This window comes from Puntigrus tetrazona, chromosome 16, assembly GCF_018831695.1.
Source record: "Puntigrus tetrazona isolate hp1 chromosome 16, ASM1883169v1, whole genome shotgun sequence".
Classification (NCBI taxonomy): Eukaryota; Metazoa; Chordata; class Actinopteri; order Cypriniformes; family Cyprinidae; genus Puntigrus; species Puntigrus tetrazona.
This window is the reverse complement of record NC_056714.1, coordinates 10,114,371-10,129,408: the sequence shown is the minus strand read 5'-3', so window position 1 is coordinate 10,129,408 and position 15,038 is coordinate 10,114,371. Positions and strand designations below refer to the sequence as shown.

Below are 15,038 nucleotides of genomic sequence, written 5' to 3'. Positions count from 1 at the left end.
TTTTGACGTTTTTTTTATAGGCTTTGGAATGGATCCATGATACAGGAGAGTTTTACCTGTCCACACACACCTCCACAGGATCCACTATACACCACACACAGGAACTGCTGAAAGAACATGAGGAATTCCAGATTACAGCTAAGGTATGTCTCAGTATAGAGACATTTTATTAGGTGCCTGTAAACTGAAACAGAATGCTTGTAAATCAATATGAACATATTCTATTGTATGTTTATTGTGTAATTAATTCATCTCTGTTGCCTTTATACTTTGTAATATGCTATATATATATATATATATATATATATATATATATATATATATATATATATATATATATATATATAATGAAGGAAAAATATATTTTATGTCAGCTAGTTTCTGAGACAATATTCCCTTTTTAATTTAGTTTAGCTTAATTGAAATGAACTTAATATTAAGTTTAAATTAATTAAAATAACTAAAACTAATGTAGCTGAAATAATAAGAGGAAAACTGCATAGACATATTGAGGAAATAAAAATGACAAGGTTTAAAAAAGGTTCAAAATATGAGCCCAAAAATTACATATAAAAAGTTTTAAAAGTAGGAATATATTTATAAAAGTATTAATAAATTAACATTTTATTTTGACAAAGAAATTAGGAAATTATTATATTATATTATATTATATTATATTATATTATATTATATTATATTATATTTAGAGTAAACTAAACGTAGTTCGTCCAAAGTTATTACATGACTGCGATTGTCAGCATGCTGCAGGTTTACAATCTTGCCAGCAAATCACAACACACCTCTCCGATTATGTTTACACTCTGATCGGTGCCTCATTGGAATCAGTGCAGCTCTCTCTATAGCTCACTCTCCCTCTCCCTCTCTCTCTCTTTCTCCCTAGCAAACCAAAGAGCGGGTAAAGTTGTTGATCCAGCTGGCTGATGGTTTTTGTGAGAAGGGCCACGCCCATGCGAGCGAGATTCAGAAATGGGTCGCCTCAGTGGACAAACGCTACCGTGACTTTTCCCTCCGCATGGACAAGTACCGTTCCTGCCTGGAGAAAGCGCTCGGCCTGTCCACTGACTCCAACAAAGCGGTGAGAGGGCTGGGAGAGTGGGTGTGTTGATGTGGCCTGCATGAACTGTGTGTTTGAGTCATTAACCATGGTAATGTATGAAAGGAAGGTGATTTTTGACCATCAAAACATTTTTTGGTGGGTTTCAGAGTAAAGATCTGCAGTTGGACATCATTCCAGCCAGTGCTCCTGGTGCAGAGGTCAAGCTCAGAGACGTCAACCATGAACTCAATGAGGAGAAACGCAAATCAGCCCGCAGAAAAGAGTATGTCTTTTAAACCTGATTATATGATATCGAGTCAACGCCAGGAAGTGCCGAAAGGGAGGAGTCAATGCTTCATCTAAATAAAGTCCAGCTTTAGTTACTTTGTGTTTTGAGGAAGCACCCATAAATATGCATACTAAAGTAAACATGATTTTTTTTTAATACTGGAATGAAACCCCTCCCAGAGGTATTGTGCTTTCAAACGAATGTTGACAATAGGGCTCTGATGCATTGCCCTGTTACCTCTCTCTTTTCAGGTTTATAATGGCGGAGCTCATTCAGACCGAGAAAGCATATGTGAGAGACCTGCGGGAGTGTATGGATGTAAGTGCTGTTGTCACGGTTTGCTCTGTACGGACCAACATTTAGAGGGTGTGGTGCACCAATGTCCACTTTGGACAGATCACAAAAGCCCTGCGCTATAAATGTATTCGCTGCAGTGCAGCCTAACAACAATCCAGTTCATCCAGGAATAGCTACTGTTTGATCTCTTGAAAAGACGGAGTGTCATTAAAACACTGACCATGTTTACATGCACCATTTTTGAATCCAAAAAAGCGCTCCACGGCCATTGGAATATTCATGCACTTTGGAATACACATGTAATCATATTCTGAAAATAATACATGTGCATTCTTTTTCTTTCATTCTCTTTTGGGAAAAAAAAAACAGCTGTCTGGGATTCATTTATTATGATGCAGTTTCGCAATTTAATCAGGTCATTTGTTTTCATTCGCATCCTGGACAATAGCATATGCAAACCGTAGGTCATCTCAAAGGGTGTCTGTTTATTGATTTATGTTTATTTCGATTGAGGTTTGTAACAGCAATCAATAGTCATCACTAGTTAGATCTGCTTGTACTATTGTAGAACCCAGAATTACTTTTGTTATGATGTTTGAGGTTGAACGTTAATATTCGGTTCCGATGTATATACTGGATAATATGGTTCATAATCCAGAATTTTGATTAATACAAGTTAATACTACAGGATTTTGCCTAACAGTAATTTTACATTTACATTTTAGTCATTTAGCAGACGCCTTTAATACAAAATGAGGTAGGCATATAGAACATATCAGCAAAGGGGTAGTGCATAAGTGCTCTTGAGTGGGGTCTGTCTTACCTAACGCAGACACTTTTTTTTTTTTTTTTTTTTTTTTTTTTTTTTTAAACAAGAAAAGGATAGGAAGGAGCAGAGAAGAAGAAGAAGAAGAGAGTGCTATCAATGTTGGGTCAAGTGCAAACGAAAAGATGAGTTTTAGTTGGTTTTTGAAGACTGCAGTGACTCTGCTGCCCTAGTGGCAATGGGCAGATACAGGTGAAGGTGCTCAAGAGTGATTTTGCACCTGAAGGCACTGCAAACGCCTTTAATTTTAAAAGCAAAAGGGAACAATGATTCAATTTTAAAAGAAAATAGAATGTTGAAAATATAATTAAAACTGCAAATTACCCTATTTAATATGTTAATATGACAATTAAGACATACTTTCTGTTTAGATAACGGATGATTCGTCTGAAGAAAAAATTGTATTAACCAATAATATCAGAGCCAGCTAAAGCCTAACAATGTAAACACTGAAACACAGAATTTATCTTTGAAGTGTAATAGTATTCGTCTGTTATCGCAATGTTGGAAAAAAACTATTCTAAGTGTGAGTGTGTGTTTTCAGACATATCTGTGGGAGATGACCAGTGGTGTGGAGGAGATTCCTCCTGGGATTGTCAATAAAGAGCACATCATTTTCGGCAACATGCAAGACCTGTACGAGTTCCATCACAAGTCAGTATACCTTATAAACTGCAATTCTTATAATTGTGTATTTCTAACTTCCTTTACTTACCGTTTCCCTACGCCCTTCTCTGTCCTTTTTTTCAGCATTTTTCTTAAAGAACTGGAAAAATATGAGCAGCTTCCAGAGGACGTGGGTCACTGTTTTGTCACGTGGGTAAGTGTCGGTGTGCTAGAGATAATCTTATTAAGAAGTGCACCAGACTTGTGTAACATTACATTGATATTAAATCAGTACATTAGAAAACGTAAGTAGGTTGCACTTTATTTGTCAGTCACATGCAAAATGCTATTAATATTTTATGGTATATAATATTACATGGTATGTTTATTTAAATATTTTATATTATTTTAATTATTTCACAATTCACGATAATGTTTGTACTCTTTTTTTTGTCAAATATGATTCCTATTATTAGAACCTGATTGAACAGCTATATTACACTATTTATGAAGTATCTCTTAAATCAGTGCTTATTTAATACTTTCTGATAACAGCTTATCGTAAAAGAGATACTAGTTATTAGAGTTGAAAACAGAGCATCTTCATGTTCAAAATGTTTCCAGTATTTTGTATGCGCGTTTTATTTGTAGGCGGATAAGTTCCAGATGTATGTGAACTACTGTAAGAACAAGCCTGACTCCACTCAGCTGATTCTAGAACATGCGGGGCCCTATTTTGATGTGAGTATTAAGAAAGCATGATAAAGTTGATTTGATTGTATGTAAGGACACATAATTCTGTTAAAAGTATTCCTTTTACACATTTCGATCCATTAAATTTTATTTATTTATTCAGATTATGTAAGACTTTTGTGCGTATTTTACAGAGAATGTGGGTGACACTGTGTATTTGTGGTAGTATTAGGTGTGTATTAATGTGTATATACATATATTGGAACGCATATGTGTGTGTGTGTGTGTGTGTGTGTGTGTGTGTATGGCTCCTGTGGTCTTTTAATCAGTTCTGTTTTTTAGCTGGTAGGTGGAGGTCTTAGAGAGAGGGCACTTCCTGTGTGTCTGGGGGTGGGTGGGGGCCTAGTGATGCCTCACTATTAAACTGTTGCCAAGCGATCAGAACAGACGGACTCTTCTTTCAGGGCTGAGCATTGAAGAATGTCTGTAGCCTTGAGATCTGCTTTTGCAAAATGTCTATTGAGAAGCTATTAAGAATTAAAAAGCTAAATATTTTAAAAAGCTAATGTTTTAGGGTGTTTGCTTGAAAGCTATTTTTTGTTTCTAGTAAAAGACATTTGGTGTGCTTTACTGTATGTGTACAGGAAATCCAACAGAGACACAGGCTGGCTAATTCTATCTCATCATACCTTATTAAACCAGTTCAGAGGATCACCAAGTATCAGCTTCTGCTGAAGGTATGTGTACTACTATGCACTCTTCTTTTTACAAAAGCCATGCAATAATCAGATTTTGATGAAACACAAGCCTAGCACATATTATGCATTAAACCATCATAGACCCAACACAGACTAAACCTGGAACTATCCCAAACCCAGCACAGACTAAACCTAGGCCTATCACAAACCCAGCACAGACTAAACCCAAAACTATCTCAAACTCAACACAGACTAAACACCCTACACAGATTAAACCTACGACTATCACAAACCAAACATAGAAGCATTGCAAACACAGTATAAGCTATCACAAACCCATAAAAGAACACTGAAGAGTCGCAAATCTAAACATAGAACCATCGCAGACCCTGCAAAGACCCAACATGAAGTGCTATTGTTATGTTTGTTTATAGGAACTATTGACTTGTTGTGAGGAGGGTAAAGGAGAAATTAAAGATGGCCTGGAGGTTATGCTTAGTGTGCCCAAAAGAGCTAATGATGCTATGCACCTCAGCATGCTGGAGGGTGAGTGACAAACATGTACACACAGACAAAGCTTAACCAAACCCATTACTTTTTCTTTAGTCTTTTATCATTCTTCAACCTCTCTTTCCTTTTTGCTCTCTCTCAGGTTTTGATGAGAACATTGAGTCTCAGGGTGAGTTGATTCTGCAGGAGTCATTCCAGGTTTGGGATCCAAAGACACTGATTCGTAAGGGCAGAGAGAGGCACCTCTTCCTCTTTGAGATGTCTCTCATCTTCAGCAAGGATGTCAAAGACTCAAACGGAAGGAGCAAGTATTTGTACAAGAGCAAGCTCATGGTACGGATTTTACGTTAAGTTTGTTTAGTTATTTAAATAAAGAAATGCTTGCTTATGGGCTCACGGATGGCCATACTTTATAATAGACTGAATTGTTTCATATTTGCTCTGCCTAGACCTCAGAACTTGGAGTTACTGAACACGTGGAAGGAGATCCATGTAAATTTGCACTCTGGGTTGGACGGACACCTACCTCAGACAACAAAATAGTACTAAAGGTACGATTCACATTGCAAATTAATACTGTACACATTTTTTTTGGTACAGCTGTCGATTTTTTATGGCTTCTAATAATTACATTTTTTGCTTTCAAGTTTATTTTTAACTGGCATAGCATACAAGCATGTTTCATTGCTGAATAATTGCCTATCATCTCAAATTAAATGGATATTTCCATTAGTTTTTGTTTTAAAATAATGCACATATTTACATAATTCTTCTGAAGATCCTTGAAATAGATCAGACGAGTGGATATGTTTTAAGGTTTTTGATTTTCTAGTGCCGTTGCTCTGGCTCGTGTCATTCCATTGTATAAAATAATTTTTAAGTGTGTTTAAGTGTTAAAACACTTATGTAACTAGTGTCTCTGAATGGTTGCCCTACATCTCTGAAGACGTTATTGAATCGTGTAATGACTCATATGCCATTGGATATGTTCTCACATGTAAATAGACAGACACATGGAGAAAAAAATGGATGCACTCGTGTTATTATACATTGTTTCCACCTATTGTATTTGAAGAATTCTGATGAATGGAAACTGATTTCATTCTTTGATAATTGATTGAATTATTGAATTATTGATAGAGTATCATTAATGCTATTGGAGGCTGGAACCTTAAAGAAAAGTACATTTAGAAGCAGAGGCATAATACGACCAGGGACGTTAATTATATAAACAGTTTTTGACTTAATTTGAGATCTGATTACATGATGTCGTCATTTATCTGTAGGCTTTGACGTGTTCAATTGATATTTATGTCTGTTGTATAAACTGAGGTTCATTAATGTGTTGCTGTGTTCAATGCTTCCCTAGGCTTCATGTATTGAAAACAAACAGGATTGGATTAAACATGTTCGTGAAGTTATCCAGGAGCGTACCATCCATTTACGGGGGGCGCTCAAAGAGCCAATCCACATTCCCAAAACCGCTGCAAGCAAACACAAGGGCAAACGGTACGTTAACAACTCACACCAAGTGCAAATCAACAAGTAATTATCAATCTCTGGAGCTCGGAATACGATAACATAGAAGAAACAAGTTTTATGCATATCGGTATCTCACTTTGACTTTTTATCCAGGGTGGCTTTTCCTTGGTCAGTTTGTACTTTTGAATGATATACTTCATGTTGAATAACAGGGATGGAGAGGACCTAGACAGTCAGGGTGATGCAAGCAGTCAGCCAGACACCATCTCCATCGCCTCCCGCACCTCCCAGAACACACTGGACAGCGACAAGGTGAGTGTGAAAATGTGTCGACCGTAGTCTAAAAGTGCCATTCTACACCCGGTGTTCAGTTCTGGTGTTTTGGTGACATATTTAAACCTGCAACATTTTAAGAACAAGGAAAATTGTTTAATGTCATTTTTAGTGTGCTGTTGTGGTTAAGTTCACTTTCAATGGATGGACAAAAATGATGAGAGAATATTAAAAGTTGTGTTCATTTGTTTTCTGAAGATGAAAGGAAATCTTGAGTCTGGAACCACACGAGGATAAGTAAATGACAGAATGTCCATAAATCTATTTATTTCCTTTTTTTACTCATTGAACACTATAGATGTTTGTAGTGCATATAAAGTTTATTTAATGTTCACCAAAACTGGTTCTGATCATCTTTAATCCAGTAAATGAACTTCTGATGTTCAAAACTATGCGCTAGTGACTAACTATAAGTATTATATATCTACAAACTTTTTTCATACCAACATATTTTGATCTTACCAATTTCGAGAAATACCTAAAGCCTTCAAACTGCATATACTGCAAGGATTCTACAACTAAACAAGTTTACATGCCATGTTTGTGCCATCTGTGTGGTTGGCCCCATTATCGCTGCTTGAAGCTATATTCCATGAGCGTTCATTCGAACGACTTCATGGTTACTTCTTGTTCTGATCCAAAGATTTAAAGAACAGAATCACGTTACGCCCCTAAATTTATGCTTTTCTTTAGAGATAATACTGAAATGTACCGGAGCAAAAAAAAACACTTGCTTCATTCATCTCTCTCAAGGCTGCCTCAGACGAAAGGCTGCGTCACACTGGCTTGTGTTCAAGAAACATGCTACACCTACAAATGATTTTATTAATTTTTTCAATATGAATCAAATCTTAAAGGAGAGTTGATTCCAGGCGACAATAATTTAATCTTTAAAAAGGGCCACTTTCACTACTTCTAAATGATTTTTGGTATGATTGTTTGATGGTGGGATTTTTTAATTTGATTGAATATATAAATAAATGTAAAAAAAAAAAATCAGAATAGAATTGGTGTCATAACACTTTAACAGTAATAAAGGTATTAATTATCATTATCTTAAAATGTATTACATTCTTGTCACTATGCGGTTGTGGAAAAAATGACTCATCAGTGGAGAGATGGTAATCACAGCATTATTGGGCACATTTTGTTGTCAAGTTGTTTGTTAAATGACAGTTTAATGAAAGTGTTATTTAGTTGTTCATCGGTTATTAAGTTCAGCTATTAGCAGCAAGGTAATTAGTGTCATGTAAATACTCAATTCATCAAACATAAAAAACAGCTTCTTAAGTGCAAAGCAGACATTTTCAAGAAATTATGAATTTACAAATATTTCTAGCAATAACCAACAATACATAACTTTTTTTTCTTTGATGCCAAAAATTAAAGTAAAGACCATTTTCAATGAAAATATTTTCTAATTTTCTACCATAAACATATCAAAACCTGGCAATTAAAACCATCAGATTCCAGATTTCAATAAGATAAGATATTCAATAAGCCAAATATTGTCCTATCCTAGCAAAACATGCATCAATGCAAAGCTTATTCATTCAGATGATGCATAAATATTTCAAAAAATGTACCCTTATGACTGGTTTTGTGGTCCAGGGTCACATATGGATGAATGTTAACAATTAGTAAATAAAGCATTCAAATTCTGTTTGAAAAAGTTTCTCATTTAGAAAGTTTTTTTTTTTCGATTTTTATATATGCAAACATTTTAGGGAGCAGAAATTCTCTCCTAGTTGACTGTGGAATAAGCTATATAAGAAGTTTGGGCACAGTGGCGTCCAGCAGTTCCAACGTTCAATTAACCTGATTACCAACAGACGTAATGCAGGCTCCTCATTGGGGAACGTTTGTTGCTTCGGTTGCTTTGGATTTAGCAGCACAGACGCTTGTCTTCCCACTCACAGTCAGTGCTCTCCTCTCACACGCCTTCACACATGTGCGTGTTTTTGTCACCGATATGCATTGCGATCCTTCTACAGCAACACGCACTACTTGCGGATGCTCTCCGATCTAAACGCATCTTAGTCCCTCTCTGTCTTCTCTTCCGTGTCTGTCCCTTCCCCGTCTCTTTGTGACAAACACAAACACGTCAAGAGTCACTAAATTCACTCATGTACCCTGAAGACCCTGCACAAAAGCTCACTGTTTTAGAAGCACACAGAGCCCTCTCAGTTCACGGCGAGGTGAAAAGGTGAAGCTCTCAGAAGCGGACGAGTCCATGCACGTCACTTCTAATGAGCATTAATTTGCCTCCTGCTCCTTTAAATCTTGGCACATTGTGTCCGTCTCTGCCTCCTCTCCCTTCCTCCTGCCAGGCGTCACTCCTTCAGACTGATTCCATCTCCGTGGCAATGCGAGGATGTGTCAGCAGCCTTCAACCGCCTGCCACTTTACCTCGCTGGAGTTCTGAATGCTTCAGCGTGAACTGTAGATGAGATTCATTTTGATAAGACACAGTTATTCAGCGCTCTGTCTTCCGGATTGAAGGATATGGCATTGTTGTAAATGGGGTTTTTGGACCCAGAGCAATCTTCTGTGTGATGTTTCCTGCGTAAGGACGTACCGGGGGTGTTGTTTTGGTAGAAGCATGGCGTGTAAAGGTTCGGGGTCAGTGGCTCATCTTCTGAGCTCATTGGCGATGCCACATTACCAGTGGGTGCGTTCGTTGTGCCTTTTGCTGCCTCGATTGTTGTTTTAATCGTGTATTTGAATTTGTAATGTGACTTTAAGCCTTCCTCCACAGTTATCCGGTGGCTCGGAGTTGACGGTGGTCATCCACGACTTCATGGCCAGTAATGGATCGGAGTTGACTGTACGCAGAGGTCAGACGGTGGAGCTGGTAGAAAGGCCCCAGGACAAACCCGACTGGTGTCTGGTTCGCACCACTGACCGTTCACCTGTCCAGGAGGGCCTGGTTCCCAGCTCTATGCTTTGCATCGCCCATTCCCGAAGCAGCATGGAGATGGAGGGCATTTTCAACCATAAAGGTAAGATTCAACGGGACTGAATTTACTTAAAAGCTTCGTTATACTTTTAAGCAAACTATACGTTTTCTTTTTGTTTAAAAGGGTCCTTCTTAAATACGGGATCAGATCAAGATGGCTTCAGGATTTAGATTTTTATTAGGGTTTACACTTCACTGAGGCTTCATTACTTGTATTAGTGGGTGTTTTGAGTTTGTGAGGTCCTGAGAATCTGGAATAGTATTTGATGTTTCTCTACAGTCATGGGAAGAGCTTCTGTAAATGCTTGAGGGATTACTCAAAGACACGTCAACACATGCGTCTGGGGTTTCCAGCTGGTCCTTTGTTGTTAAGTAACCACCTTTGACTCGATTGGAATCTTAGCTTTTTAATGAATCTGTTTTGGTACCATTGATTTGTATTGATTTTTAATTACAACCATTATGGACACAGATTTCTAGCTGCGTGCAAGCTTAAGCGGGAAATATACAAACCCAAATTAAATCGGATTATCTTAATATGGGTGCCAGATATTGCGTGTTTTCCCTCAGGAGGAGTTGATCAAAGCTGTGTACAGGTGTGTGTCTGCTCTTGACTCAACCTGAACCTAAATGAAATTTTAATTGCAGTCCAGCTTTGCTCTTTCTTGTTAGGGTTGAAGTGCGTTGAGCATGCAGTAACCATGGTGATGGACTGTGTCAGGTGATGAACACGGTTGCCAGGCTGTTGGGGATTTCCCTGCTAGGACCGTATCCATGTACACAGGACAGTTAATGTGATCTTGTGATTTCGCTCCTGCAATTAAAACCAGCAGTTTTGTAAACAATAATACAAAAGTTTGTGTTTTTCAGTCAGTATTTCTTTGTCAAAGAAATTAATACTTTTATTCAGCAAGGACACATGAATTTGTTCAAAAGTGACAGTAAAATGTATTTAAAATTAAAAATGATCATTTATTTTAAATTAAAATGCTTTTCTAATAAACTTCATATTCATCGTACAATCATTATTATTATATGAAAATTGAAAAAGTTATTTTAGATTGTAATATTTTTTCACAATCTTTCAGTTTTTACTGTATTCATTTTACAATAATTTGAATTTAAAAATGAAAGTTATATATTTTATGCAATTAATTATCACATTATGTATAATAATAAAATAATTTTAAAACATGGGTAACATTTGTAATGTGACCTATTTCAAAAAGAAGATAAATATATGCAGGAAAATATTTAGATTTGATTTTATCAGACAGGATTTAATTTGGTTGGCTGTTAAATATTGGTTTGGTTTGGGTTTGGTTTGGTCTGGTCTGGTCTGGTCTGCTCTGGTCTGGTTTGGTCTGGTCGGTTCAACCAAGTATCTTGGCTTCATTGGAACTGTTTTTTTATTACAATATTCTATAAAAATGCATATGGTCCATTTTAATTTCATTACATTTTTACGTTTTAATGGTATTTGAGAACTCTTAGTGGTGAAACACATTTTTGCATATGAAGACTTGTAGGATGAGCCAGCATAATTCATTTTGGAGCTTTCTTATTGTTAACGTGCATTTAAGGAATTTCATTCAGCTGTAGTAAGTACACCTAGAATTAGATTTGTTCTTCAGCTGCTCATGATCAAAGATCTGTAACATGGAATGCACGGTGGTTAGTCACTGCTTTTGAAAACTCTGAATGGCCCATGATTTGTGACAAAGACTTGATTACAAAGGAAGAGCATGTGGTAAAACTAAGAAGGTCACCAGGCAAAGATTTTTGAGGTCACCCACACTAGGATGACTGGGCAGCATTTGAGAGAAGATCATTAGTGTGTGCAGGGTGTGGTGTTCGGCTTGGGGAATTCTGGGAAGTTACTGAAACTGAATTATTTTTACCTCATGATGTAGAAAATGCTGCTCAGATGTTGTCCTAAAAAGTATGTATGTATGTACTAAATCTATTTGTTTCTATATTGCTATTCTGATAATCAATGAATAGCTTGTAATATAACAGTCATGTTGAAACTAACGATGTTGATATTTTTGCAACTACTACGTTAAAAGGACACATACCTGTCATTTATGTCCAGTTTATGACATCATTACAAGTAGACAAGCACCTTTCCTTTGGCGGAGGTCATGGGAAATGTCAAACAGCCGGTTCTCTTACAGCACGGACAATCTGTATTTATAGAATGTGAAATAGGAACCGTCATAACTCACGATGACCAGTGTATTCAACCTCTTCAAATTGCTGGCCAGACTATTTTGTTCGCTAAAATGTTCAAGGTATATTTAAGGCAGGCTGCTGTGTTGCAACGTGTCCAGAAGGGCCGAAAGAAATCAAACTTTTATGCTACCATGAGACCAGAGCAGAATCTTCAGTAGAATTTTGATTAGCTCCGGTATAAGCAGTTACGGTTCTGCATACGTGTGTGTGTGTGTGTGTGTGTGTGTAGCAAAGGAAGCAGTCGACTGGCCACAGACCAGCTACTGTTAAGCAGCCAAAGACGCTTAAACAGGGAGATCTTTGTAGCCATCCGCCCCGGTGCAGCCTGTAAGAGAGGCAGCCATTTGTGTAGGTGATATAGAGGCAGTTGTTTGTATAGTTTACTTAATTTTCATGCTGTGACCTGATATTGGCCAAGCCTGCCAGTCGTACTGTACGCTCTAAAACTGTCATTTAAGACTGAGATGTATTATTACTGCGTTCCCAATGAAAAATGCTGAAAATGTTTGAACAGGTCAAAGCTTGACTGATGTTTTGTTAAATGCCATCATCTGCATGCAGTCTTCACATAAAATAATCTAAAATATTATATATATATATATATATATATATATATATATATATATATATATATATATATATATATATATAATTTGAAAAGACTTGGACTCTTTCAGACTAACATCTTTCATATTAAAGAATTGTAGGTTACACCTCTTTCCTCTCTTTGAGTCTTCTCATCCGGTTTTCCCTTCCTCCCTCTCTCTCATTCTGAGCATAACTTAGTCACAGCTGTGCATGAAACACCAAACCTCTCTCTTTCTCCATCCCCCTTCCTCTCTCTCTCTCCCTCCCTTTCTTTCATAGTCCATCACTCTCCTCTCAGCATTATGTGGTAAAATCCTTTCAGTTAAGAGGGGTTGGTGTAGTTTGCCTCCTCTCCGGATCACTTCTTGGTATGGCACATGGAATACACTCATTTTTATCAGTCAGGCCACTTTGTCACATGGGTTCAGCTTCAGGACGCTCAGAGAACTGCAAGTATTGGCTGCTGGATTTGGGTACGTGCCTCACAGGACAACAACACTGTCAGGACTGAATACAGTAGTCGTAACTCGGCTTAATATAGTGTGATTTATGTTTTAGGGCATATATTTAGGGCATTTTGGTGTATTTAAGATAGGGTATAGATATTTAGATGTATATTTTTAAATGCAGGGTTATAGTAGGATTCACTTTCAAGGCACTCTTAATAAAATGACAATCATTAAAAAAAAATACTTCATCTGTTTTTAATGATTGTCAGATTTTATTAAAAATCTATTTTACTTTATTTGTTAATTCTCATTACTCATCACATCTAAAACTTAAAAAAGTCAGAATTAGCTCAACTTTTTCATCTTTTCCTGTGTTTACAGACATTTTATAGATTCCTCTGTGTCTATAGATTTAATTTTGAGGGTTTTTAAGCATTTAAATGTAACTGTCTGCCTTTTATGTTTGCAGAGCCAAAGTGAATAGATTAATGACATTACATCATTTGATCTATTAAAATAAATATACGTCAAAATGCAATTCATAAACAAATTGGAAAAAAAAAATCAAATGTTCTTTACGGCATCTACATCTGAATAAAAATTTTATTGCGTGAGGCATGAAGTCAGAAATATCAGTTCTATCATATAGAACTGTTCTGATTTAATAATAATTTTTTCTTTCTTTTTTAGATATTATTAAAAAAATTAACTAATTAAGTAGTTCATGATATTTTATGATTAAATGAAATAAAAAAAAAAACACATATTTTAAAAAATGCATAAATGTGCCACAGTTGTTCCCGACTTTGTGTCAAGGACAAGTTTTTAAAATTTCTTTGACCTTTTATGATGAGGTAAGTTTGTCATGTGCTGTGACATTTTCCTCTGAAATTATTAAAAAACCTTTTTTAAACATTTTATGAATAACTTGGAAAATATTTTTTGTCCTTTTTTTTATTGTTAACATGTTTGTTTTGACATTGACCCAAATAGCACAGGAATAGGAATGTATGATGCCGTTTATATTTAGCTTTTGTTCACAGACTGATTGATTTAGATGTTATGTTGGATCGGGGCTGTGCTAATAAAGGTAGCTATGCACATGCAAGCAAAACATTGTGAAACCTGTGCATGCGTTTGAGAGCGAGTCTTCATTATTAACTCAGACATGAGAGCCTCTCAGTGAAACGGAATAAATGATTACTTATTCGAAAGCATCATAAATTTGATTTTCTAACAAATAAAACTCTTGCTAAATAGTCCTCGAAGTGAGACTCAGAGTATGAGAAAGCATTATTTTGTCACACCACAAGCATGTGATATCACACCCCTTCCTAATTAACGAATGTTACCTCAATATGTATTAAAAATAGTTCTGTAATCTTTTTATATATATGATTCATATCTGGTGTAACGTACAAATTACTGTAAGCTTCAGTTTTAGAGGACGGTCGGACAAATATACAGTGTCTAACACATTTCTGTGGCGCTGAAGGCTCAGTTTGTTCAGGTGTGAAGTTAACGACAGCGCAGGAGGAATGAATTTGTAACACAACTGCAAACACGCGCGCATTCATCACTGAGATATCCCAAAATCATATTCAGTTATCAAAAGCTCTTCCAGTCAGAGAGAGGATTTTAGAAATATTCTTTTGTGGGCATTAAACTGGCTAATTTACGCTTTCTGTCCTGCTATGAAGGTTGCGAAAAAGACAGTAACAAACACGCGCGCGCACACACACACACACGTGATAAATTGTGTGTTTTGTGTCAATGTGGCTAAACACTGAATTTTGCTGTTAACCGTTTTTTGTATGTCTGATACTCACATATTGCTCGTTTTAGGTAAACACGTCCGAAAAAAAGCATAAGAAAAGTAGTTATACGATCGATCACTTTCATTGTCATTCTTGATTGGGTAGTTCTTGAGCAGAATAAGCTACAGTAAGAGTCATTACTCATTTTTGGACATCGGTAGTGATATGATTTTATCACTGGAATTGTTCATTACTTTGT

At 36.5% G+C, this 15,038-nt stretch overlaps 1 protein-coding gene across 1 annotated transcript in view; it reads left to right on the top strand.

Annotated features, from left to right (window-relative positions):
• triob (trio Rho guanine nucleotide exchange factor b) overlaps nt 1–15,038 on the top strand; it is a 94,732-nt gene that overhangs the window by 64,886 nt on the left and 14,808 nt on the right. Inside the window, 14 exon segments of the mRNA XM_043261624.1 lie at nt 21–143; nt 902–1,096; nt 1,225–1,340; nt 1,598–1,664; nt 3,014–3,123; nt 3,220–3,289; nt 3,727–3,816; nt 4,413–4,505; nt 4,901–5,012; nt 5,119–5,309; nt 5,426–5,527; nt 6,346–6,485; nt 6,671–6,770; nt 9,550–9,793. Coding sequence (XP_043117559.1) covers nt 21–143; nt 902–1,096; nt 1,225–1,340; nt 1,598–1,664; nt 3,014–3,123; nt 3,220–3,289; nt 3,727–3,816; nt 4,413–4,505; nt 4,901–5,012; nt 5,119–5,309; nt 5,426–5,527; nt 6,346–6,485; nt 6,671–6,770; nt 9,550–9,793 — 1,753 coding nt within the window.